Source organism: Salarias fasciatus, chromosome 7 (assembly GCF_902148845.1).
Source record: "Salarias fasciatus chromosome 7, fSalaFa1.1, whole genome shotgun sequence".
In the NCBI taxonomy this organism is placed as follows: Eukaryota; Metazoa; Chordata; class Actinopteri; order Blenniiformes; family Blenniidae; genus Salarias; species Salarias fasciatus.
This window is the reverse complement of record NC_043751.1, coordinates 9897749-9924285: the sequence shown is the minus strand read 5'-3', so window position 1 is coordinate 9924285 and position 26537 is coordinate 9897749. Positions and strand designations below refer to the sequence as shown.

The 26537-nt window shown below is 46.8% G+C and overlaps 1 protein-coding gene across 3 annotated transcripts; it reads left to right on the top strand.

Annotated features, from left to right (window-relative positions):
• Positions 1–133: 133 nt before the first annotated feature.
• Positions 134–21205, top strand: LOC115392022 (proline-rich extensin-like protein EPR1). Of its 3 annotated transcripts, none has more exons than XM_030096512.1 (9): positions 134–313; positions 14820–16326; positions 17221–17338; positions 17493–17673; positions 17787–17801; positions 18157–18240; positions 19097–19167; positions 19277–19412; positions 19519–21205. In XM_030096512.1, the coding sequence occupies exons 1-9, from the start codon at positions 239–241 to the stop codon at positions 19543–19545; spliced, it is 2214 nt and encodes a 737-aa protein (XP_029952372.1). In that variant the 5' UTR covers positions 134–238; the 3' UTR covers positions 19546–21205. The 3 variants fall into 3 exon arrangements, with proteins under 3 accessions (XP_029952372.1, XP_029952374.1, XP_029952375.1); XM_030096514.1 differs by having other exon boundaries at positions 19522–21201; XM_030096515.1 differs by lacking the exon at positions 17787–17801 and having other exon boundaries at positions 19519–21204.
• The last annotated feature ends 5332 nt before the right edge of the window (positions 21206–26537 follow it).

Below are 26537 nucleotides of genomic sequence, written 5' to 3'. Positions count from 1 at the left end.
TCTCCTCTGGTCGGGACACTGTGTTCCTTCACGCTTTACCATCATGGAACTCCGTCGACCAATCAGCTGCGCCCTTGTTCAGCTCCGGCCAATCACAGCGGCGGATGCTGTCTGGTGGAGTGGGCGTGGCAGCTGGCTGCAGCTGACCGTGGGTTTCATTGATAGCTGGCCCACGCTGCGGATTAAAGTCGTTTTTTCCCGGTAAATCTGGTGTCTGCGGCTGCAGCGGAGCGGCCGGATGGGGGGAAACAGTCCGAGTCACTTCTCCGAGGAGGACGAGGGCGGAGGAGTGACTTTTGTGAAGGGCATCAGGGTGAGTGAAGCCCCGGGACACTCGGTGGGGGGGGGGGTTCTGCACTCTGCACTCTGCACTCTGCACTCTGCACTCTGCACACCCCCTCTGAAACACTGCGGTCAAGCCCGCCCTCATTTCAGAAAGCACGGTCAACCTAGCACTCAATTGACTCTGTGGTGCGCGCATACTCTGTGCATTACGGGAACAGCGTTTTCACAGTGACTTCACAATAAAAGTTGGGTTAAGTTGAATGAGATCTTCCTTTTGATTTGGTTAACCGAGTTAGTTTTCTTAAGTTTTCACGACCTGGAGTGACAGGCACAGTGAAACTGATATTCTCCTGCGACAATACAAAGTATCAAAATAAACACGAACACACACCAAACACGAACAGACGCCCAAAAAAAAAAAAAAAAAAAAAAAAAAAAAAATCCTGTTGGCAACAACCCAGTCCACTTCTCACTGAAAGTAGGCCCCCCCAGGGTGCAATTCACCAAGTGTCATCCAGATCTGATGTGTATTTTCAAAGTAAGAGCCCTCTGAAAAAGCGCATTTTTGACTCATCCAGCCAAATTCAAAGTAGCATTGCTCCAAAACGCCTTGTTGCCGAGCAACAGTTCCACTTCTCACTGATAGTCGGCCCCCCCAGAGTCCAAGTCACCGAGTGTCATCCAGATCTGATTTGTAGTTTCAAAATAAGAGCCCTCTGAAAACTCACATTTTTGACTCGTCCTACCAAATTCAAAGTTGCATTGCTCCAAAACGCCCTGTTGCCGAGCAACCATTCCACTTCTCACTGATAGTCGACCCCCCCAGGGTCCCAGTCACCGAGTGTCATCCAGATCTGATTTGTAGTTTCAAAATAAGAGCCCTCTGAAAACTCACATTTTTGACTCATCCAACCAAATTCAAAGTTGCATTGCTCCAAAACGCCCTGTTGCCGAGCAACCATTCCACTTCTCACTGATAGTGGGCCCCCCCAGAGTCCCAGTCACCAAGTGTCATCCAGATCTGATTTATAGTTTCAAAATAAGAGCCCTCTGAAAAAGCGCATTTTTGACTCATCCAGCAAAATTCAAAGTTGCATTGCTCCAAAACGCCCTGTTGCCGAGCAACCATTCCACTTCTGACTGATAGTAGGCCCCCCCAGGGTCCCAGTCACCAAGTGTCATCCAGATCTGATGTGTATTTTCAAAGTAAGAGCCCTCTGAAAAAGCGCATTTTTGACTCATCCAGCCAAATTCAAAGTTGCATTGCTCCAAAACGCCCTGTTGCCGAGCAACCATTCCACTTCTGACTGATAGTCGGCCCCCCCAGGGTCCCATTCACCGAGTGTCATCCAGATCTGATTTGTAGTTTCAAAATAAGAGCCCTCTGAAAACTCACATTTTTGACTCGTCCTACCAAATTCAAAGTTGCATTGCTCCAAAACGCCCTGTTGCCGAGCAACCATTCCACTTCTGACTGATAGTAGGCCCCCCCAGGGTCCCAGTCACCAAGTGTCATCCAGATCTGATTTATAGTTTCAAAATAAGAGCCCTCTGAAAAAGCGCATTTTTGACTCATCCAGCAAAATTCAAAGTTGCATTGCTCCAAAACGCCCTGTTGCCGAGCAACCACTCCACTTCTGACTGATAGTAGGCCCCCCCAGGGTCCCAGTCACCAAGTGTCATCCAGATCTGATGTGTATTTTCCAAGTAAGAGCCCTCTGAAAAAGCACATTTTTGACTCATCCAGCCAAATTCAAAGTTGCATTGCTCCAAAACGCCCTGTTGCCGAGCAACCATACCACTTCTGACTGATAGTAGGCCCCCCCAGGGTCCCATTCACCAAGTGTCATCCAGATCTGATGTGTATTTTCAAAGTAAGAGCCCTCTGAAAAAGCACATTTTTGACTCATCCAACCAAATTCAAAGTTGCATTGCTCCAAAACTCCCAGTTGCCGAGCAACCATTCCACTTCTGACTGATAGTAGGCCCCCCCAGGGTCCCATTCACCAAGTGTCATCCAGATCTGATTTGTAGTTTCAAAATAAGAGCCCTCTGAAAACTCACATTTTTGACTCGTCCTACCAAATTGAAAGTTGCATTGCTCCAAAACGCCCTGTTGCCGAGCAACCATTCCACTTCTGAATGATAGTCGGCCCCCCCAGAGTCCCAGTCACCGAGTGTCATCCAGATCTGATGTGTATTTTCAAAGTAAGAGCCCTCTGAAAAGCGCATTTTTGACTCATCGAGCCAAATTCAAAGTTGCATTGCTCCAAAACTCCCTGTTGCCGAGCAACCATTCCACTTCTGACTGATAGTCGACCCCCCCAGGGTCCCAGTCACCAAGTGTCATCCATATCTGATGTGTATTTTCAAAGTAAGAGCCCTCTGAAAAAGCGCATTTTTGACTCATCCAGCCAAATTCAAAGTTGCATTGCTCCAAAACGCCCTGTTGCCGAGCAACCATTCCACTTCTGACTGATAGTCGGCCCCCCCAGGGTCCCATTCACCGAGTGTCATCCAGATCTGATTTGTAGTTTCAAAATAAGAGCCCTCTGAAAACTCACATTTTTGACTCGTCCTACCAAATTCAAAGTTGCATTGCTCCAAAACGCCCTGTTGCCGAGCAACCATTCCACTTCTGACTGATAGTAGGCCCCCCCAGGGTCCCAGTCACCAAGTGTCATCCAGATCTGATTTATAGTTTCAAAATAAGAGCCCTCTGAAAAAGCGCATTTTTGACTCATCCAGCAAAATTCAAAGTTGCATTGCTCCAAAACGCCCTGTTGCCGAGCAACCACTCCACTTCTGACTGATAGTAGGCCCCCCCAGGGTCCCAGTCACCAAGTGTCATCCAGATCTGATGTGTATTTTCCAAGTAAGAGCCCTCTGAAAAAGCACATTTTTGACTCATCCAGCCAAATTCAAAGTTGCATTGCTCCAAAACGCCCTGTTGCCGAGCAACCATTCCACTTCTGACTGATAGTAGGCCCCCCCAGGGTCCCATTCACCAAGTGTCATCCAGATCTGATGTGTATTTTCAAAGTAAGAGCCCTCTGAAAAAGCACATTTTTGACTCATCCAACCAAATTCAAAGTTGCATTGCTCCAAAACTCCCAGTTGCCGAGCAACCATTCCACTTCTGACTGATAGTAGGCCCCCCCAGGGTCCCATTCACCAAGTGTCATCCAGATCTGATTTGTAGTTTCAAAATAAGAGCCCTCTGAAAACTCACATTTTTGACTCGTCCTACCAAATTCAAAGTTGCATTGCTCCAAAACGCCCTGTTGCCGAGCAACCATTCCACTTCTGACTGATAGTCGGCCCCCCCAGAGTCCCAGTCACCGAGTGTCATCCAGATCTGATGTGTATTTTCAAAGTAAGAGTCCTCTGAAAACTGACATTTTTGACTCATCCAACCAAATTCAAAGTTGCATTGCTCCAAAATTCCCTGTTGCCGAGCAACCATTCCACTTCTGACTGATAGTCGGCCCCCCCAGGGTCCCATTCACCAAGTGTCATCCAGATCTGATGTGTATTTTCAAAGTAAGAGCCCTCTGAAAAAGCACATTTTTGACTCATCCAGCCAAATTCAAAGTTGCATTGCTCCAAAACGCCCTGTTGCCGAGCAACCATTCCGCTTCTGACTGATAGTAGGCCCCCCCAGGGTCCCATTCACCAAGTGTCATCCAGATCTGATTTGTAGTTTCAAAATAAGAGCCCTCTGAAAACTCACATTTTTGACTCGTCCTACCAAATTCAAAGTTGCATTGCTCCAAAACGCCCTGTTGCCGAGCAACCATTCCACTTCTGACTGATAGTCGGCCCCCCCAGAGTCCCAGTCACCGAGTGTCATCCAGATCTGATGTGCATTTTCAAAGTAAGAGCCCTCTGAAAAGCGCATTTTTGACTCATCGAGCCAAATTCAAAGTTGCATTGCTCCAAAACTCCCTGTTGCCGAGCAACCATTCCACTTCTGACTGATAGTCGACCCCCCCAGGGTCCCAGTCACCAAGTGTCATCCAGATCTGATGTGTATTTTCAAAGTAAGAGCCCTCTGAAAAAGCGCATTTTTGACTCATCCAGCCAAATTCAAAGTTGCATTGCTCCAAAACGCCCTGTTGCCGAGCAACCATTCCACTTCTGACTGATAGTAGGCCCCCCCAGGGTCCCATTCACCAAGTGTCATACAGATCTGATGTGTATTTTCAAAGTAAGAGCCCTCTGAAAAAGCACATTTTTGACTCATCCAGCCAAATTCAAAGTTGCATTGCTCCAAAACGCCCTGTTGCCGAGCAACCATTCCACTTCTGACTGATAGTCGGCCCCCCCCCAGGGTCCCATTCACCAAGTGTCATCCAGATCTGATGTGTATTTTCAAAGTAAGAGCCCTCTGAAAAAGCGCATTTTTGACTCATCCAACCAAATTCAAAGTGAGATTGCTCCAAAATGCACTGTTGCCAAGCCACCATTCTGACTGATAGTAGGCCCCGGGGGCTGCTGCGTGTGATTTTGCCTGCCGCCGCAAGGCATGATGGGACGCGGGACTGGGTTTTGGGCCATTTCTTGCCGGTTTGCGTATTCTGTGTGGTTTATTTGTGTTTCATTTATTATGCATGTGTTTTGTTCATTGTTGTTCTCTGCTGTTGCCGTGTTTTCCTTCATTTTGTGTTCCTTTTTGTGTGCACCGTGGCTCAGGGGGACCTTTGGGGGAGGGATGCGGCCTTCGCGCCGCTGGGGAGGGCCTGTTGCTTGTGAACCTAAAGGTCAAACTCAGTCTCCTTCGTTGTCTCCGCCGCTCGAAATCGCCACATTGGTGTCAGAAGTTGGATGGAGCCACGGCAAGCTTCAGAGAGAAGACGCCCGGAGAACGCAGGAAGGATTGCCGCGCAGTGGGGGACTCCGAGCCGGCCCGACGGGTCCAGCGATCGGCCGAAGCACCGTCCAGAAGCGGCGAGGATGGCTGAGGACGGTGGCGATCGCGTGGATGCGGGAGCTCGCCCACCCACCGCTCCAGCGAGAGCCGCCGTCAAGCTGCCGAAGTATGATGGCGCCGGCTCACTGGAGCTCTTCATCAAGCAGACACGAGTCGCCGCAACGCACAACAGCTGGAGTGGCCAAGACACCGCCGCGCATCGAGCCCTGGCCTTGGAAGGCAAGGCCCAGCAAGTTCTCTTCGACTTCGTGCCCGGAGAAGAGCGGATCCTGGCCGCATTAATCACCGCACTCGAGCGGCGCTTCGGGCGGCGCACCATAGAGGCCGCTGAAAGGGAAAAGCTGAATAACCGCCACCGCCTTCAAGGAGAAGGGCGTCTTCTTTGGCGGCGTTAGCCAGTTGAACACGGGGCGGCGGTGATTTGGCGCCGACCCGCGGTGTGGAGGAGATTGTCTCGGTTAGTTCTGCTTCCCAGAGGGCCTTCTCCAGGGTCTGTGGTGTAGCGAGCTGCACATGCTGATGCAGCCGCCTGGGGCGGGAGTCCTTGCTGGAATGCATGGAGGAGTTACTCCAGTTACTCCAGCACGCTTACGGGGAAGGTGGGGAAGCCCTGCCGTGCGAATAACTGGACGTCAGTGGCGAAGGAGCCCAGGTTTTCTCCTTGGCGACGGCGGCGGTTATTCAGCTTTTCCCTTTCAGCGGCCTCTATGGTGCGCCGCCCGAAGCGCCGCTCGAGTGCGGTGATTAATGCGGCCAGGATCCGCTCTTCTCCGGGCACGAAGTCGAAGAGAACTTGCTGGGCCTTGCCTTCCAAGGCCAGGGCTCGATGCGCGGCGGTGTCTTGGCCACTCCAGCTGTTGTGCGTTGCGGCGACTCGTGTCTGCTTGATGAAGAGCTCCAGTGAGCCGGCGCCATCATACTTCGGCAGCTTGACGGCGGCTCTCGCTGGAGCGGTGGGTGGGCGAGCTCCCGCATCCACGCGATCGCCACCGTCCTCAGCCATCCTCGCCGCTTCTGGACGGTGCTTCGGCCGATCGCTGGACCCGTCGGGCCGGCTCGGAGTCCCCCACTGCGCGGCGATCCTTCCTGCGTTCTCCGGGCGTCTTCTCTCTGAAGCTTGCCGTGGCTCCATCCAACTTCTGACACCAATGTGGCGATTTCGAGCGGCGGAGACAACGAAGGAGACTGAGTTTGACCTTTAGGTTCACAAGCAACAGGCCCTCCCCAGCGGCGCGAAGGCCGCATCCCTCCCCCAAAGGTCCCCCTGAGCCACGGTGCACACAAAAAGGAACACAAAATGAAGGAAAACACGGCAACAGCAGAGAACAACAATGAACAAAACACATGCATAATAAATGAAACACAAATAAACCACACAGAATACGCAAACCGGCAAGAAATGGCCCAAAACCCAGTCCCGCGTCCCATCATGCCTTGCGGCGGCAGGCAAAATCACACGCAGCAGCCCCCGGGGCCTACTATCAGTCAGAATGGTGGCTTGGCAACAGTGCATTTTGGAGCAATCTCACTTTGAATTTGGTTGGATGAGTCAAAAATGCGCTTTTTCAGAGGGCTCTTACTTTGACAATACACATCAGATCTGGATGACACTTGGTGAATGGGACCCTGGGGGGGCCGACTATCAGTCAGAAGTGGAATGGTTGCTCGGCAACAGGGAATTTTGGAGCAATGCAACTTTGAATTTGGTTGGATGAGTCAAAAATGCGCTTTTCAGAGGGCTCTTATTTTGAAACTACAAATCAGATCTGGATGACACTTGGTGACTGGGACCCTGGGGGGGTCGACTATCAGTCAGAAGTGGAATGGTTGCTCGGCAACAGGGCGTTTTGGAGCAATGCAACTTTGAATTTGGCTCGATGAGTCAAAAATGCGCTTTTCAGAGGGCTCTTATTTTGAAACTACAAATCAGATCTGGATGACACTCGGTGACTGGGACTCTGGGGGGGCCGACTATCAGTCAGAAGTGGAATGGTTGCTCGGCAACAGGGCGTTTTGGAGCAATGCAACTTTGAATTTGGTTGGACGAGTCAAAATGTGAGATTTCAGAGGACTCTTATTTTGAAACTACAAATCAGATCTGGATGACACTTGGTGACTGGGACCCTGGGGGGGTCGACTATCAGTCAGAAGTGGAATGGTTGCTCGGCAACAGGGCGTTTTGGAGCAATGCAACTTTGAATTTGGTAGGACGAGTCAAAAATGTGAGTTTTCAGAGAGCTCTTATTTTGAAACTACAAATCAGATCTGGATGACACTCGGTGACTGGGACCCTGGGGAGGCCGACTATCAGTGAGAAGTGGAATGGTTGCTCGGCAACAGGGCGTTTTGGAGTAATGCAACTTTGAATTTGGCTCGATGAGTCAAAAATGCGCTTTTCAGAGGGCTCTTATTTTGAAACTACAAATCAGATCTGGATGACACTTGGTGACTGGGACCCTGGGGGGGTCGACTATCAGTCAGAAGTGGAATGGTTGCTCGGCAACAGGGAGTTTTGGAGCAATGCAACTTTGAATTTGGCTCGATGAGTCAAAAATGCGCTTTTCAGAGGGCTCTTATTTTGACACTACAAATCAGATCTGGATGACACTCGGTGACTGGGACCCTGGGGGGGCCGACTATCAGTGAGAAGTGGAATGGTTGCTCGGCAACAGGGCGTTTTGGAGCAATGCAACTTTGAATTTGGTTGGATGAGTCAAAATGTGAGATTTCAGAGGACTCTTATTTTGAAACTACAAATCAGATCTGGATGACACTTGGTGAATGGGACCCTGGGGGGGCCGACTATCAGTCAGAAGTGGAATGGTTGCTCGGCAACAGGGAATTTTGGAGCAATGCAACTTTGAATTTGGTTGGATGAGTCAAAAATGCGCTTTTCAGAGGGCTCTTATTTTGAAACTACAAATCAGATCTGGATGACACTTGGTGACTGGGACCCTGGGGGGGCCGACTATCAGTCAGAAGTGGAATGGTTGCTCGGCAACAGGGCGTTTTGGAGCAATGCAACTTTGAATTTGGCTCGATGAGTCAAAAATGCGCTTTTCAGAGGGCTCTTATTTTGAAACTACAAATCAGATCTGGATGACACTCGGTGACTGGGACTCTGGGGGGGCCGACTATCAGTCAGAAGTGGAATGGTTGCTCGGCAACAGGGCGTTTTGGAGCAATGCAACTTTGAATTTGGCTGGATGAGTCAAAAATGCGCTTTTTCAGAGGGCTCTTACTTTGAAAATACACATCAGATCTGGATGACACTTGGTGAATGGGACCCTGGGGGGGTCGACTATCAGTCAGAAGTGGAATGGTTGCTCGGCAACAGGGAGTTTTGGAGCAATGCAACTTTGAATTTGGCTCGATGAGTCAAAAATGCGCTTTTCAGAGGGCTCTTATTTTGACACTACAAATCAGATCTGGATGACACTCGGTGACTGGGACCCTGGGGGGGCCGACTATCAGTGAGAAGTGGAATGGTTGCTCGGCAACAGGGCGTTTTGGAGCAATGCAACTTTGAATTTGGTTGGATGAGTCAAAATGTGAGATTTCAGAGGACTCTTATTTTGAAACTACAAATCAGATCTGGATGACACATGGTGACTGGGACCCTGTGGGGGTCGACTATCAGTCAGAAGTGGAATGGTTGCTCGGAAACAGGGAGTTTTGGAGCAATGCAACTTTGAATTTGGTTGGATGAGTCAAAAATGTCAGTTTTCAGAGGGCTCTTACTTTGAAAATACACATCAGATCTGGATGACACTTGGTGAATGGGACCCTGGGGGGGCCTATTATCAGTCAGAAGTGGAATGGTTGCTCGGCAACTGGGAGTTTTGGAGCAATGCAACTTTGAATTTGGCTGGATGAGTCAACAATGTGAGATTTCAGAGGACTCTTATTTTGAAACTACAAATCAGATCTGGATGACACTTGGTGACTGGGACCCTGGGGGGGTCGACTATCAGTCAGAAGTGGAATGGTTGCTCGGCAACAGGGAATTTTGGAGCAATGCAACTTTGAATTTGGCTCGATGAGTCAAAAATGCGCTTTTCAGAGGGCTCTTATTTTGAAACTACAAATCAGATCTGGATGACACTTGGTGACTGGGACCCTGGGGGGGCCGACTATCAGTGAGAAGTGGAATGGTTGCTCGGCAACAGGGCGTTTTGGAGCAATGCAACTTTGAATTTGGTTGGATGAGTCAAAATGTGAGATTTCAGAGGACTCTTATTTTGAAACTACAAATCAGATCTGGATGACACTTGGTGACTGGGACCCTGGGGGGGTCGACTATCAGTCAGAAGTGGAATGGTTGCTCGGAAACAGGGAGTTTTGGAGCAATGCAACTTTGAATTTGGTTGGATGAGTCAAAAATGTCAGTTTTCAGAGGGCTCTTACTTTGAAAATACACATCAGATCTGGATGACACTTGGTGAATGGGACCCTGGGGGGGCCTATTATCAGTCAGAAGTGGAATGGTTGCTCGGCAACTGGGGGTTTTGGAGCAATGCAACTTTGAATTTGGCTGGATGAGTCAACAATGTGAGATTTCAGAGGACTCTTATTTTGAAACTACAAATCAGATCTGGATGACACTCGGTGACTGGGACCCTGGGGGGGTCGACTATCAGTCAGAAGTGGAATGGTTGCTCGGCAACAGGGCGTTTTGGAGCAATGCAACTTTGAATTTGGCTGGATGAGTCAAAAATGCGCTTTTCAGAGGGCTCTTACTTTGAAAATACACATCAGATCTGGATGACACTTGGTGAATGGGACCCTGGGGGGGCCGACTATCAGTGAGAAGTGGAATGGTTGCTCGGCAACAGGGCGTTTTGGAGCAATGCAACTTTGAATTTGGTAGGACGAGTCAAAAATGTGAGTTTTCAGAGAGCTCTTATTTTGAAACTACAAATCAGATATGGATGACACTCGGTGACTGGGACCCTGGGGGGGCCGACTATCAGTCAGAAGTGGAATGGTTGCTCGGCAACAGGGAATTTTGGAGCAATGCAACTTTGAATTTGGTTGGATGAGTCAAAAATGCGCTTTTCAGAGGGCTCTTATTTTGAAACTACAAATCAGATCTGGATGACACTTGGTGACTGGGACCCTGGGGGGGCCGACTATCAGTCAGAAGTGGAATGGTTGCTCGGCAACAGGGCGTTTTGGAGCAATGCAACTTTGAATTTGGCTCGATGAGTCAAAAATGCGCTTTTCAGAGGGCTCTTATTTTGAAACTACAAATCAGATCTGGATGACACTCGGTGACTGGGACTCTGGGGGGGCCGACTATCAGTCAGAAGTGGAATGGTTGCTCGGCAACAGGGCGTTTTGGAGCAATGCAACTTTGAATTTGGCTGGATGAGTCAAAAATGCGCTTTTTCAGAGGGCTCTTACTTTGAAAATACACATCAGATCTGGATGACACTTGGTGAATGGGACCCTGGGGGGGTCGACTATCAGTCAGAAGTGGAATGGTTGCTCGGCAACAGGGAGTTTTGGAGCAATGCAACTTTGAATTTGGCTCGATGAGTCAAAAATGCGCTTTTCAGAGGGCTCTTATTTTGACACTACAAATCAGATCTGGATGACACTCGGTGACTGGGACCCTGGGGGGGCCGACTATCAGTGAGAAGTGGAATGGTTGCTCGGCAACAGGGCGTTTTGGAGCAATGCAACTTTGAATTTGGTTGGATGAGTCAAAATGTGAGATTTCAGAGGACTCTTATTTTGAAACTACAAATCAGATCTGGATGACACATGGTGACTGGGACCCTGTGGGGGTCGACTATCAGTCAGAAGTGGAATGGTTGCTCGACAACAGGGAGTTTTGGAGCAATGCAACTTTGAATTTGGTTGGATGAGTCAAAAATGTCAGTTTTCAGAGGGCTCTTACTTTGAAAATACACATCAGATCTGGATGACACTTGGTGAATGGGACCCTGGGGGGGCCTATTATCAGTCAGAAGTGGAATGGTTGCTCGGCAACTGGGAGTTTTGGAGCAATGCAACTTTGAATTTGGCTGGATGAGTCAACAATGTGAGATTTCAGAGGACTCTTATTTTGAAACTACAAATCAGATCTGGATGACACTTGGTGACTGGGACCCTGGGGGGGTCGACTATCAGTCAGAAGTGGAATGGTTGCTCGGCAACAGGGAATTTTGGAGCAATGCAACTTTGAATTTGGCTCGATGAGTCAAAAATGCGCTTTTCAGAGGGCTCTTATTTTGAAACTACAAATCAGATCTGGATGACACTTGGTGACTGGGACCCTGGGGGGGCCGACTATCAGTGAGAAGTGGAATGGTTGCTCGGCAACAGGGCGTTTTGGAGCAATGCAACTTTGAATTTGGTTGGATGAGTCAAAATGTGAGATTTCAGAGGACTCTTATTTTGAAACTACAAATCAGATCTGGATGACACTTGGTGACTGGGACCCTGGGGGGGTCGACTATCAGTCAGAAGTGGAATGGTTGCTCGGAAACAGGGAGTTTTGGAGCAATGCAACTTTGAATTTGGTTGGATGAGTCAAAAATGTCAGTTTTCAGAGGGCTCTTACTTTGAAAATACACATCAGATCTGGATGACACTTGGTGAATGGGACCCTGGGGGGGCCTATTATCAGTCAGAAGTGGAATGGTTGCTCGGCAACTGGGGGTTTTGGAGCAATGCAACTTTGAATTTGGCTGGATGAGTCAACAATGTGAGATTTCAGAGGACTCTTATTTTGAAACTACAAATCAGATCTGGATGACACTCGGTGACTGGGACCCTGGGGGGGTCGACTATCAGTCAGAAGTGGAATGGTTGCTCGGCAACAGGGCGTTTTGGAGCAATGCAACTTTGAATTTGGCTGGATGAGTCAAAAATGCGCTTTTCAGAGGGCTCTTACTTTGAAAATACACATCAGATCTGGATGACACTTGGTGAATGGGACCCTGGGGGGGCCGACTATCAGTGAGAAGTGGAATGGTTGCTCGGCAACAGGGCGTTTTGGAGCAATGCAACTTTGAATTTGGTTGGACGAGTCAAAAATGTGAGTTTTCAGAGAGCTCTTATTTTGAAACTACAAATCAGATATGGATGACACTCGGTGACTGGGACCCTGGGGGGGCCGACTATCAGTGAGAAGTGGAATGGTTGCTCGGCAACAGGGCGTTTTGGAGCAATGCAACTTTGAATTTGGTTGGATGAGTCAAAATGTGAGATTTCAGAGGACTCTTATTTTGAAACTACAAATCAGATCTGGATGACACTTGGTGACTGGGACCCTGGGGGGGTCGACTATCAGTCAGAAGTGGAATGGTTGCTCGGCAACAGGGCGTTTTGGAGCAATGCAACTTTGAATTTGGCTGGATGAGTCAAAAATGCGCTTTTCAGAGGGCTCTTACTTTGAAAATACACATCAGATCTGGATGACACTTGGTGACTGGGACCCTGGGGGGCCTACTATCAGTGAGAAGTGGAATGGTATCTCGGCAACAGGGCGTTTTGGAGCAATGCATCTTTGAATTCGTTTGGATGAGTCAAAATGTGAGTTTTCAGAGGGCTCTTATTTTGAAACCACACATCAGATCTGGATGACAATCGGTGAATGGGACCCTGCGGGGGCGGGGGGGGTTCTATCAGACAGAAGTGGAGTGGGTTGTTGGTAACAGGGTATTTGTTATTGGCGTCTGTTGGTGTTTGGTGTGTGTTGGTGTTTGATTTGATAGATTTAGTTCTGACATTGTCGCAGAAGATTATCTATTTTACTGTGCCTGTCAGTCCAGGTCGTGAAAACTTAAAGAGCGTAACTTGGTTAACCAAATCAAAAGTAAGATCACATTCAACTTAACCCAGCTTTTATTGTGAAGTCACTGTGAAAACGCTGTTCCCGTAATGCACAAAGTATGCGCGCACCACAGAATCAATTGAGTGCTAGGTTGACCGTGCTTTCTGAAATGAGGGCGGGCTTGACCGCAGTTCTGAAACCCACAAACACTGCTGCAGCCTCTCACTCCTCATCCTCTGCATGCCCTGTTTCTCCCAGTCTGAGTTTCTGCTGCTGATAAATATAGAAGAACAGGCTCAGTTTACTGTCAGAGACCCTCTGAAACAATCTACACCCCTGAGAACATCATGCCTTTCTTCACATTCTATTGTATTGAATCTGACCTACTTATATATCTTCGGAATATCATCAATTAATCAGCACTTGAACCACTGAATGAGATTTAAATCAGAAGTATTGAACAGTTCCACTTAATACTTATATCATCAACCTGTGACCTTTACTGTCCTCTGCCATGACATTACCAAACTTTTCAGCATGCTAATTAGATGTTTTATTAGAGATTTCATCTTATGAGAGATCTGATATTCCCTGTGTGACTGATTTATTCATGTATAAAAAGTGGCATATTACAACCAAAATATCACATGACTGGAAGTAAGAACATAGCAGAAATTAAAATAAATCAAAAAGATGATAAAAACTATATGAAATGAACTTCACTTGTTTCCTGAAGCTTTAAGGATTAGGAAAAATTGGGAACTCCACATTTCCATTGTGTTTAATTAAAATGTTCCTCAGTCAGAGAGCACTGATTGTAATGAGATGCCTCTGTTTTACCAAGTCTGAATCCCATTTGATTCAGACTATCTTATTAGATTGTTGTCATGATGTTACTTCTGTGATGCTGTGAATAAGACAGATGTGTAATGTTATCAGTGTGGTACGTTCAATGATCTCTTTAGTATTTGGTTACAATGATGATAGTCATATTTCAATAACAGATCAAAGATTTGTCTGCTGTCAAAAAAACCCCCCACAACATTTCACCTACTTTTTACAGAGTACTACATTTGGAAGTTGACATAAAACCAGGTGGAGAGGAGTGAAAAATGAAATTGGAGTAAACACAAGGACTATAAAAACAAAAAATCACATATAGACGCTGTTGTTTCTTGGAAAATTGGGGTGATCTGATCTGTTTGGTACTAAACAAACTTCCAGTTTCTGCTCCTATGTGATCGCAACAGCGAGGTCTTGTGTAAACACACACACCACACACGCACACACAACGGGAAGTGGCAAATTTCGATCCAGGCTTGCTTCTCTAACCTGTAGATCACCACTCGAATGTTTTAAAACCATGAGAAGAAGCAGACACCTGCCTGTGAAGATCATTGGTAGCAGAATCAAAAGCACCTGATGAGTTACTACAAACATTCACATTACTTTATACATTTAATATGCTGCTTTCTAGACCGGAGAGTTGCAACTTTTTTCAATTCTGGAGGGGAAGTTTTTTTTTATTCATCATTTTACACTTTTTTTTATCTTTTTTTTTGTTTTGTTTTTTTGAATATAAGTACTGGTAAATGGCAAAACACAGATCAGAGAGAGAGCTTGTTGTGTTTTCATTTTCTTCTTTGAAGACATCCTGTGGAAGCTTTAAGGGAAAAAGGACCATCTTATTGTAACTCATGATCATTTCTGATCTGTTTACTTCTTATTTCTTTCCAAATAACCCTGACTTGACGTTTACACTTCAAACAGCAGACTTGATGAAAAGTCGTGAACAGCCTTTCCTTCGTTCCACAGCTCTCTGATAAAGTCATCAACCGGATGAAGCAGTCGAAGTCTGGAGGATGCCCTCACTACGCCGCTGAACCCCAGAAACCAGAGGTCACTCCTGCTCCCCCTCCCACTGTAGAGCACCTGCTCCCCCTCCTGACGCCTCCTCAGGAAGCTCCGCCCACACCTCCGTCAGTAGAGCCGCCTCCTGCCGTCAGTTTCCTCCCTCCTCCCCCTGTGAAGTTCCATTCCCTTCCTCCGCCCTCCGTGGAGCCCGCACAGCCTCCTCCACCTGCAAAGCCAGAAACTCCGCCTCTGACTGAGCCTGCTGTCGTCACCGCTCCACCTCAGCCTCCTCCACCTGTAGAGTCTGAGTCTTTCACTGCTCCTCCTGCTGCCGTGGAGCCTGTCGTTCTACCTCCTGTTCAGTCTTTACCTCCGACTCCCGCAGAGCCTGAAACTTCAGTTATAACACCAAGAGCAGAGCCAATCATTGAACCTGCCCTCCTGCCTCCACCCGCCGAGACGCCACAAACCGCTGCTCCGATCATTGAACCTGTCCTCCTGCCTCCACCCGCAGAAGCACCAGCTCCAGTCAGCGAGCCTATTGTCCTGCCTCCACCCGTAGAGACGCCACAGTTCACTGAGCCAGTCACTGAACCTGTCCTCCGGCCTCCACCTGCAGACGCTCCACAAACCGCAGCTCCGATCATCGAACCCACTGTCCTCCCTCCACCCGCAGTGACGCCACAGATCCCAGAGCCAGTCATCGAGCCCACTGTCTCTCCTCCACCTGCAGAAACTCCACTGATCACTGAGCCAGTCGTTGAACCTGTCCTCCTGCCTCCACCTGCAGAATCGCCACAAACCGCAGCTCCGATCATCGAACCCACTGTCCTCCCTCCACCCACAGAGACGCCCCAGATCGTTGAGCATGCTGTCCTCGCTCCAACCATTGAGCCACCTTCTCCACCCGCGGCTCCTCCTGAACCTTCGCCTCCCCCATGTGAACCTCCGACCCCTCCAGCTGCTGCTGAACCTGCTGCCGTAGCCCCACCTGCTGACCCTCCTGCCCCCTCCCCTCCACCTGTGGAACCGGTCCAGCCTCCTCTCACTGTTGAATCCTCTCCAGCTGAACCTGCAGCTCCATCCTGCCCCGCCGCTCCACCTCCAGCTGAAGCGGCGGTGGAGGCTGTTCTCACCGAGCCTGTCGTCCCGTCTGCCGCAGCTGAAGAAGTCCCGGCAGCACCGCCTCCGGCTGCTGAACCTCCTCCACCTGCAGCGGCGCCTCTTCCTGCGCCCGAGCTCATCGCTGACGAGCCTCCGCCCCCCTGCCAGTGCATGGAGCTGGCTGTGGTGCCCGCCGGTGCGCCTGTAGATGTTCCCCTTCCAGAGCCGGTAGCACCACCACCACCACCGCCTCCTCCTCCTCCTCCAGCTCCGCCTGTAGAGGAGCCTGTCGTGACCCCCTCTCTGCCCCCTGTAGTCGAGGAGGAACCGCCTGTCGCCATCACAGCGCCTCCACCTGTCGCAGGTGAGACGGATCAGCCTGATTCACGGATTCATTCCTCGGAGGGCAGCAGGTCCTTTTACTGCATGTGATAAATCCATTTATAACCACAATGAGTCAAAAGTAGAAAATGATTGAAAGAGAAGAGCGTAGTTACACACAGAAGGTTCTCCACTGAAACACTGAACCACGCTGTGTGTCTGGGAAAGGATTACATACTCTAAAATTTGTCACTTTATTTAATTTAGTTAATTTATTTAACACTCAATCACAGGATTAGAAGTGATTATGGTTTTGTGTCTTCTAATGTTCTCATTTAAATGGAGTTTTAAGATGAACTGATGGCATTTGGTCGGAAATATTCCAAACTCAGGTTAACCCCGTGAATATGCCATGCCCTCGGGAGTCATAATACACTCTTTCTGCCAGTTAAACGTCAAGGGGAGCGTCATCCAAGGCAACTTAAACTTAGTCCCGTGTAACTAAATTCTACGACGGTACAGGAGCTTCCTCTTATCACTTAAATAATCAGTTGGATGATCCATTCAGTGCATGTGACACCAGGACGGCAGGGATTTCTGAAGTCTGTTTGCTTATTCAGGTCATTTATTCTCATTCAAAAGTAAAAGCTTCATTGATGATGGGAAAATGGTTGAACACATGGGTGGAGGCTGAGAAACTGTGGTTAAAATCCAGTTTTAAACATTACAACATGTTTGCATTGCAAGTGAAGACAACAAAAGATTAGAGTACAGTTCTGTTTTGTGATGACCTGTCAGTTTAAATAAAGTCCCTCAAACTGAAGCAGTAAGCAGAAGTCAACATGTTTTCACGTGTAAATTATTCACAAACAAAACAGTATTGTGCCCTCTTCCTCTTGGTGTGACGGCCTCCTCTGTGGTCTTCTTGTCTCTACAGCAGCCTCGCCTGCTCCTCCCGAAGTGGTGGAGAAAGAGCTGCGGCAGAAGATTAAAGAGGATTTCTACAAGAGTTTGGAGGAAGAGATCAACCAGCGGCGGCTCGGGCTGCAGCAGCAGTAAGAGCAGCAGGCTGCGAACACCATGTTGAATCTGTGTGTGTGTGTGTGTGTGTGATATTTGTACACAGAGATGCTCAATAGAAACAGTTTAATTTTTGTCCTTAACCACAAACCTTTGACTGAGCGCTCTGCTGTGGTCTGTGCCGTCCAGGCTGGAGGAGATGAGGCTCCAGGCTCACGCCGAGGCTCAGATCGCCGCTCAGGCCGAGGTGGAGGAGCAGGTGAAGAAGACTCTGGAGGCGGAGAAGACGGCGCAGATGGAGAAACTGACGGACGCCATCATGAGGCAGCGGATGCAAACGGAAGACCAGAAGCTCATGGTGCAGCTTTATGTAAGCAGAAATCCACACGTGCGTCTCAAAGATCTGTCTCTGAAATGCGTGCGACTCGCCCGCCCCGCCTCACCCTGCTCCTCTCTCTCTTTCTTGCCCTGTCGTTGTCTCAGAGGATGGAGCTGAAGGTAAGACGGGAGAGACTCTCATACCTGCATGTCTCACTCTTTCACTTTCACCCTGCCCTCACCGCACTTTGGACGGCTGCCGTTTCATTTATCGCCAGACGTGTCATTCGATCACTGTCTTTCCGTGCTCTGCAAGAACAGTTTGAGGAGTTCGCGCCATTTGCCATCGTCCTACAGTTCCCCCTTTTCTCCATCTCCTAGCAGGATTTCTCCACTTCAGTTTTTTTTTCTCCATAAGAATGCGATGTCCGAAACACCTCAAAAACTAAATGGACGCAGTCCCGCTGTTCTGGCAGAGTCCGTATCATCCTTCCACGCCGCGCTGACGTCCTGACCACATTCTGAACTCCTGCAGGCTCATCAGCTGGAGGAGAAGGAGAAGGAGCTGAAGAAACGAGACGCTCTGTACAAGGAACACGTGACGAAACTGGAAGCAAAGGTGGGTCAGTGAGGAAAGAACAAGTATCCGACGTGTTCAGTCCTAATCTCACTGCACTCTGTGCTTCTCTTAAAGCATCTGTGACCTTTCTTTCTTTTGTCTTTTATAGCCACTAAATTATTAACCACAAATTGAATAAAATGTTTTCCCTTTTCAAAGAAAAAATGTTGAAACTACTGAATCAGTGGAAAAATATGTTACAAATATTGAAGAATTTGATGAAACTCAAAGCTTGGGCATTAAAAAAATTCTATATGAGCAGCACTGAGGGATTGAAAATGTCGAGTCCTTTTGATCAGAGGTTCGACTCTTTCACCTGGAATCCTTTCATTCTAGTGGATTCAAGAGGATTGTTTTCATCTTTCTCTTGTTTTACAGTCAGCAAGTAACAATTTCTTGAAATTCTTTGTTCAATTGAAACCAGACGAGAGATCCCATTTGATCCCATTTGTCCTTCTACTACATTGCTTTATTCCAAGTCGATGGTGGGAGAGAAAACACAGAAACACTCACTCTCAAGTAGGAGCATGCAAACGCCACACAGGAAAGCCTGGACTTTCCAACCATCCAGCTTCATTCACCAAGAGAAATGAAGGCGTTTCTCACCACTTCAGGTGTTTTTGTTGGTAGAAATGTTCAGTGATACACGGCGTTGTTGTGGTAGTAACAGATCAAAGCAGACAAATGTGACAAATCTGTCGGTTTTAGTTTAGTTTGTGGCCACTAAGGGGCAGTGAAGCACAGCTCTGTCCTCATTTATCCCTATTCAGCAGTAAATGTTCAGTGTTTCTTCAGCTGCTGCTGTGATATTTCACCCTGATTTAATGTTTTTTTTTTCTCTCTTCTATTGTGACAGTGTGTGGATTTTTACAAAAAGTCTGCCGAGAGCTTCCAGAAGGGCAAAGAGGAGACTCACAGCCGCTTTGCGTAAGTCTCCGTCCGGGGGTTTGTTATTTAAACACCACCGCCTGGTGGGATGAGAGTGAACGGCTGGAGTCCGAAGGTCGTCTTTTCTTTTTGTTTTGTTTTTTTGCAGACGTTTCAACATCCAGCCTGTGTGTGGAGACTTGCAGAGTCAGATACTGAAATGCTACAAGGAGAGCGCCGGAAAGACTCTGTCCTGCTCCGGCATCGCCTCGGCCTACATGCAGTGTGTGGACAACGCCAAGAAAGTAACAACTTTTTCCACAGTTTTCTAGATTTCTTTCCCCTTCTCGGGCAGTTCAGGTCTGATAATCGTCTCTAACGTGTCTCCCTGATGTCTGTCCTCTCCTCACGCAGGATAAGTTGAGCACCGGGGGCTAAAGAGGAGCGCTCGGGTCAGGCCGGCGTTTGAAGGAATCACTGCTGCAGCACAGTCAACGAAAAGGACAAAAATCAACAGACTTGTCACAGAAGTCACAAAGGAGACCACTCCAGCTTTTTCACAGGTTACAGGAAGCGGCGCCAAGTTCTTCTGAGGTCTTTGTTATAAGATGTACTTTGAGTGAACTGGGATTTCTTTCATTATGTATGTGTGCCTTGAAGTAATCAGAGTGCAGTTGCATGAACGAGCGAGCGAGCGAGCGAGCAGACGGCTCACCTGTACGGGGAAATCGCATCAATAAACCTTGATGTGGGAAATAACAGAATGCTTTGTTGAAACGTTGCTCCGTGGTTTCTGCCCTGAGCTGAGTTTAAATAGGATTTCACAGTTTAGTAAAAGTGTGATGTTTTGTGAAATTTACTCATCCTTCTAGACACAGGTTTGTATAAAATGAGGATAAAAATGTTTCTACATGTTGTCATTCAGCCGGAGCTGCTGCTGCTGTGTTCACAGCGAGAGATCAGTCTTCAAGAAAAAAACTAAATCCATCATAAAGAGTTGGAGAGTAGCAGATTTACTCTTCTATTTATTAGAATAAAAGCAAATGTGAATGTTTGACTGTCTTCACTTGCACATAGTGGCCCCTGTTTTTACGAGCCAGACCCAAGAAAAGGATCCAAAGAGAAAACAGCTCGACATCTGCTTTCCTAGGTGACGAAACTGAACAACAAGCTCCTAAAAGTTCAGTGAATGTGGCTGTATAATAATCACTATTTCATCACAGTAAACATGTTACTGTAAAATGCAGTTCCCCAAATATATTGCAAAAATGAAATGTGAGGTATTCTTTTCATGAGTTAATATAAAACTTATAGCAGGAAAAGCAAAGGATAACACTATAATTTAAAACTCTTATGGGGAGATGTGAAAGTCTTTGTAAGAGGAGAATCAGAAGGTTTTTGTAATGCAACATGTTATTAGAGGAAAATGCAAAACCCGTTTTTTTAAATCATCCAGGCGTGTCCTTTAGAAGTTACACTTTTTTGTGAGTTTTATAATAATGAAACATAAGGAGCTGCACTCTGAATAACTTTTCAGTGACTGTGGTTGCCAGAAATCAATGAAATAATCCTCATTAGGAGTAATCACCTTAACCTCAGCTACTGTATGCGTATTAATGATTCAATATCAGTTATAGATTATTTCCTGTCCAATCCATGAACAGATTTGATTGATGTAGTGGTTGTCACTCGTAGCAGAGACGGCCAAATGGGACGAGGCCCCGGCTGGCATCTCAGAGGTTTTACTGAGGAACCCGGCGAACAAGTCAGTTTTTTGAAAACATCAGAAAACAACAACTCTAAACAAAGTATCAGTGGAAAAAAAAATGCTCCAATGATGCATTTAAAGGCTAAGTACAAGATGTTATGAGGGAAACAGTTGCCATAGCAGCATAATATTATGCAGCAAGAATAAAACTGAAGTGGATTTTACCTTTCGCTCAATCACTCGTGTTCAATGTAAAGCAGTCATCTGGATTTTCAACTACTGTTTGAATTAAAGACACAAAGGTGTGCAGAAGCTGAGAGAGCTTGAAATGTCACAATAATAAATGCTTCAAATCATTTTTCATAGACTTCAGAGATGTGTGACTTTTTTAAATCTTTTTTTCCTCTTTTTCTTTTTTAGAAACGCATACATTCTGATAAACTGAAATAGCTGTTTTGCCTCACTGCTAAAATCCCTCTTTACATAAGACATTCCTCTCCTTGGAGGTTTTCAACAGGCTCATCCTTTTGCTAATCTCCAGGACGACAGTGTATGGTTGAAGACCGAGCGTTTAGATTTCTCTGAAGGCCACCGCGGCTGGGAGGTGAGTGAATAAATGATAACGTGTGCTATGGCAGCTGAGGAAAATGATTACAATGTGAACTGTGTGTGTGTGTGTGTGTGTGTGTGTGTGTGTGGACTGTAACCGTATCAGAGCCTGGCTGTCCTCTAAATTATCACAAAATACCTCACATCACTCCTGCTTTAAGCAGAAGTGTGTATTGTGTTCACGTTGGATTTGTGTAACTTGCGGCTCCATCAAAAGGCAACTTTTCATCTCTTTAGCTGTTTGTGCGGGGGCTGTGTACTGCACTTTCCTGGAAATAAAAAAAACAACCACCGCGTGGCTCATTGCCATCATATACATGAGTTTAATCACAGTTTTGCTAGCTGAAGGCCACAGATTCAGAAATCAGCTACTTCACCTGTACTGAATGTTCAGTATGTGGGTTCAGATGTACATCGTTCAGCTACTTTTAGAAAGAAGGCTCTGAGCTTATGCAATCGTGTCCTTTCTTTGGTGGTGCTATAGTGATTGTTACCAAGGACAGATCTGAAGCCTGCAGACCTCACAGTTAGGATTGTTACATAACTCCGCTTGTTTTTTTGAAATGTGTTTTCTCCTGTCGCCTTGCTCACCAGACCCAAGGGTAAGAGGGACGTCTGATGGTACAATACTGAAACTATCCCTCAGGACAGAGATCGTGTACACAGCAGGTGCAATAAACTCCACCTATGATGCACAGCAGCTATACGTCTGAGTCTGTCTCTGCAACTTACCTGGCAGTTTTATTGGCTGCATCAATTTTTTTTATGAAAGCGCATGGAGGTAGGAAAGAATGTGTCTGAATCTCCTCTTCGTATGAACCTGTACAGACGTCCAACTCCTATTCATCCTGTTATTGCTCAGCGATTCTGTCCTTTCCACTCTTTCATCCAAACCCTCTCAATCACCACCTTTCTACCAGCACAGTCGAGTCACACTCTATGAATCACTTAAGTGAATGGTCATAAAGGACTTATAATACGAAAAACAAAAAAAATTGTTTTAAAAAACAACATTGGTGAGGAGTTTGCACTTTCTGCTCGTGTGTTGGTGAATATTGTCAGAAAAAACGCATGAAATGCACTGGACTTTCTACAGTGGGCGTTTGATCGGTCGGCTGGTCAGTTGGTAAGTTTGTTGGTAGATTGGTTGGTTGGTTGTTAGAATGGTAGGTGGGTTGGATGACAGGTTCGTTGGTCAGTTGTTCAGTCACTTGGTTAGTTGGTTGGTTGGTTGGTCGACAATCGGTCAGTTCGTCAGATGATAGGTTTGTTGCTCTGTTGGTCGGTTGGTCGGTCGATTGGTAGGTTGGATGGTTGGTTGATCAGTTGCTGGATTGGTCAGTTGGTTGGTCGGTCAGATGGTCAGTCGGTTGGATGGTTAATTGGTTGATTGCTTGAACAATTGGTTGGTTGGTTGGTTGGTTGGTCATTGGTAGTTCGATTGGTCAAGCGGACACGTGGTTAACAATGATTGTAGGGGCCAGTTTCTCATATCTTTAATTTACCACCAGAGGGAGCAGTATGGGGAAAATCATAAATGGAGCACACAGGCGGTGTGTGGAGAGAGGGACAGCAAACAGTCTTTCTACCATGTCTGAGCTGTGTGTGTGATCTTGTTTGTCTATTGGAAGTGAGACATGGGAGCTTTCCTGCTCCAGCTTGAAGCAAACTGAGGAATTATATACACCTGAAGAAAATAAATGGGTGGCCGCACCCAAACGGAGGAAGTGTGAAAGGTCATTGACTGACTCGCCATGCGCACATGCGTCCCAGATGATTCTCCCTCTCGACCCTCAGGAACTTATTGGTTCCTACAATGATGATTCAAATTAAGAGATAACAGCATTAACACAGTGTAGAGACAGTACTGACACACATTGGTTTAGTTGTGGGGGTAGGGGGTCCTCCAACAGTCCAAAACATAAATCTGAGATAAACTGACCACCACAAACAAAAGGCCTTCATTGAATGAATGGAGTTATTTAAATTTAAAATTTTAGATTTTTAAAAAAAATTTTAATTTCCTATGGCTGAAAGTGAATGAATCAGAAAGATTGAAACACTGAGCAGCAACATATTGTCCCTCAATCGCCATATTTATGATATAACTTTTAAGATGTTTTAGTGAAGACTAAACCAACACTGACCCCCACCACCTCCACCACACACACAAATATCTCTACATCTGTTTTGAAAGTCACTACCTGTGATTTTTGCTCTTGCGCTCTCCAAAAGAGAAAAATGCAGATACCACCTCAGTCTGTGAAGCAGCTGTAGCACACTTTCACTTGGCTCAGCACAAAAACTGGAAACAGGTGTGAAAACATGTGTGCCAAATGTACTGAAAGGGTCACATCTGTGTTTAGGGAATTTCCCGCATCCCTGCATGTTAGTGCCAAAATCACGGAAATGTTCACCACTGAAAATGATGAAATCTGCATCTATAGTGGTTAATCAATGGGAAATCTGTTTTACTTTATCTAAATAAATTCTACTTTGTTTCATTCTTCGGTAAAAAGTGGTGGTAGCCTTAAGATCAAAGTGGATCTTACAGTGGTTCAAAATAGATGAATTCTTACTGACAGAAGGTTTTAAAGCTTTTGCAAATAACTGATTGAGCTGTTTGAGCAGGAAGTCATAAGGAAGGTATTATTTTTACCTGGTAACATGCAATCTGCATCTAATTAATAATGTCAAAATAACTTATTAAAGTGCTGTGGAAATGGAAAGTCTCCTGGATCCACTGGATGGAGAGAAGGCCTCGGATAGAATCAACTGGGGCTCCCATTCAGAGCAGGGAGAGGTTTGGTTTGGGTAGAACCTTCATTGCATGGCCTCAGTCAGAACCAATAACAATTACACAGAATATTTTTCACTCTCCTGCTCAACTTAACAACACTGTAATCTAAATCCACTGGCGATCGCTCTCAAATTGAATCCCAACATAACTGGAGTCAGCAGATTTGGGGCTGAACAGAAAATGTGCCTCTATGCAGATGACTTGTTGTTTATATCAAACCTGTCCATCTCCATTCAGATAATCCTTGAAATTTTCAAATCATTTGGCAGATTATAATAGCAGATTATTCCTCCTAAACATAGAAACTCGTATCTACCCCTTGCGTGATTTCAACTGGCCTCACTGATCTCGGCATTTATTTCACTGAAAATTTTGAAGACTTATCTGTATTACATTTCTCCAGTTTGTTGAGCAAATTACATAAAGATTTTAATTGTAAAAGGTTGTAAATTACTCAAAGATGGCTTCCACTATCTCTCTTATTACGGACTAAATAAGAAAAATAACCTCCTCATCAAAATCGTCGTACTTATGCCAGTGTTAACCCATATTCGTCTAACAGTCTTTATTTTTGCAGATTTGAAAGCTCGTCAGTTCTTCTGGAACAAAAGAAGTCCACAAAAGAACTTGCAAATTCAAAGTTTTATCTACAACTTGAATCCCCAATTTCCTAAATTGTCAACCTTGCCTCGTTTCTGGACTGAAATCTTTCAAACTATTGAAAGTATGTCCCAGTTGGGCCTACAGCTGAAACAGCTCGTTTTGGCATTCCTCCACTGACCTGCTACTATCACAATACCAGACAGTGTCTTTGGCCTTCGTGACTGTCCTTGCTAGGCGCCTAATTTTAGTACGATCCATATCCACACCCCAGACTTGTTCTACATGTGCCTCAGAGATATTCTGCATTTCATAAAGATGGAAAAAAATAAGAAATATGGATTGATGCTCAACTGCCTAATTCTGAAACACCTGGGCTCCATTCGTTGGTCTGAGAAAAAGGCGAAAAGTTGAACCTGAAGAACTATGAGGTGTGGTCTCCAAAAGGACACTGTGTTTACTCTCTCTCTTTATTTTTCTCATTGCACTTCCTCTACATAAGGTATGCCAACCAACTGTTCCCTTTATCTAACCACTTGGCCAGGATACATGTTCCATGATGCATGTGTGTGTGTGTGTGTGTGTGTGTGTGTGTGTGTGTGTGTGTGTGTGTGTGTGTGTGTGTGTGTGTTTGTGTGTGTGTGTGTGTGTGTGTAAACACTACGCACAATGAAGGCTATTATCTGCTCTCTACTGAAATGAATCCTTGTACCACTGAGTTATTTGGTTTTTGCTCTGTTTTTGGTTGGTTGGTCTCAGATAAAAAAAACAAAACAAAAAAAAAACGAAGTCAGAGTCCTAATGGTATAAGAATGTCCTACTTTGTTTCAGACAGGCTTTGTCCCTTGGGGGACACCATGGATCTTAAAGAGGAGCACAGCAGATGTCCTTTCTTAGGATTATTATTTTTTCTTCATCCATCCAGCCATCCATCCATTTTCTACCACTTATCCGGGGCCGGGTCGCAGGGGCAGCAGTCTCAGCAGGGATACCCAGACTTCCCTGTCCCCAGACACTTCCCAAGGCGTTCCCAGACCAGCCGAGAGACATAGTCTCTCCAGCGTGTCCTGGGTCTTCCCCGGGGTCTCCTGCCGGTGGGACATGCCCGGAACACCTCCCTTGGGAGGTGTCCAGGGGGCATCCTAAACTGATGCCCAAGCCACCTCAGCTGGCTCCTCTCGATGTGGAGGAGTAGCGGCTCTACTCCGAGCTCCTCCCTGGTGACTGAGCTCTTCACCCTATCTCTAAGGGAAGCGCCCAGCCACCCTATGAAGGAAACTCATTTCGGCCGCTTGTATCTGGGATCTTGTCCTTTCGGTCATGACCCAAAGCTCATGTCCATAGGTGAGGGTGGGAACGTAGATTGACCGGTAAATCGAGGGCTTCGCCTTTCGGCTCAGCTCCTTCTTCACCTCAACGGACCGATACAACGACTGCATCACTGCAGCCGCTGCACCGATCCGCCTGTCAATCTCCCGCTCCATCCGTCCCCCACTCGTGACAAAGACCCCGAGATACTTAAACTCCTCCACATGAGCCAGAATCTCTCCACCGACCTGGAGGGGGCAGGCCACCTTCCTCCGGTCGAGGACCATGGCCTCGGATTTGGAGGTGCTGATCTTCATCCCTGTCGCTTCACACTCGGCTGCGAACCGCCGCAGTGCATGCTGTAGGTCCGGGTTCGATGAAGCCAACAGGACAACATCATCTGCA

Excerpts from the sequence above, each read along its gene's own strand:
- LOC115392022 (XM_030096512.1), top strand. The coding sequence starts at position 239 with ATGGGGGGAAACAGTCCGAGTCACTTCTCCGAGGAGGACGAGGGCGGA. Across the intron at positions 18,241-19,096 it reads TGACGAAACTGGAAGCAAAG|TGTGTGGATTTTTACAAAAA; the intron begins GTGGGTCAGTGA and ends CTATTGTGACAG. Across the intron at positions 19,168-19,276 it reads GAGACTCACAGCCGCTTTGC|ACGTTTCAACATCCAGCCTG; the intron begins GTAAGTCTCCGT and ends GTTTTTTTGCAG.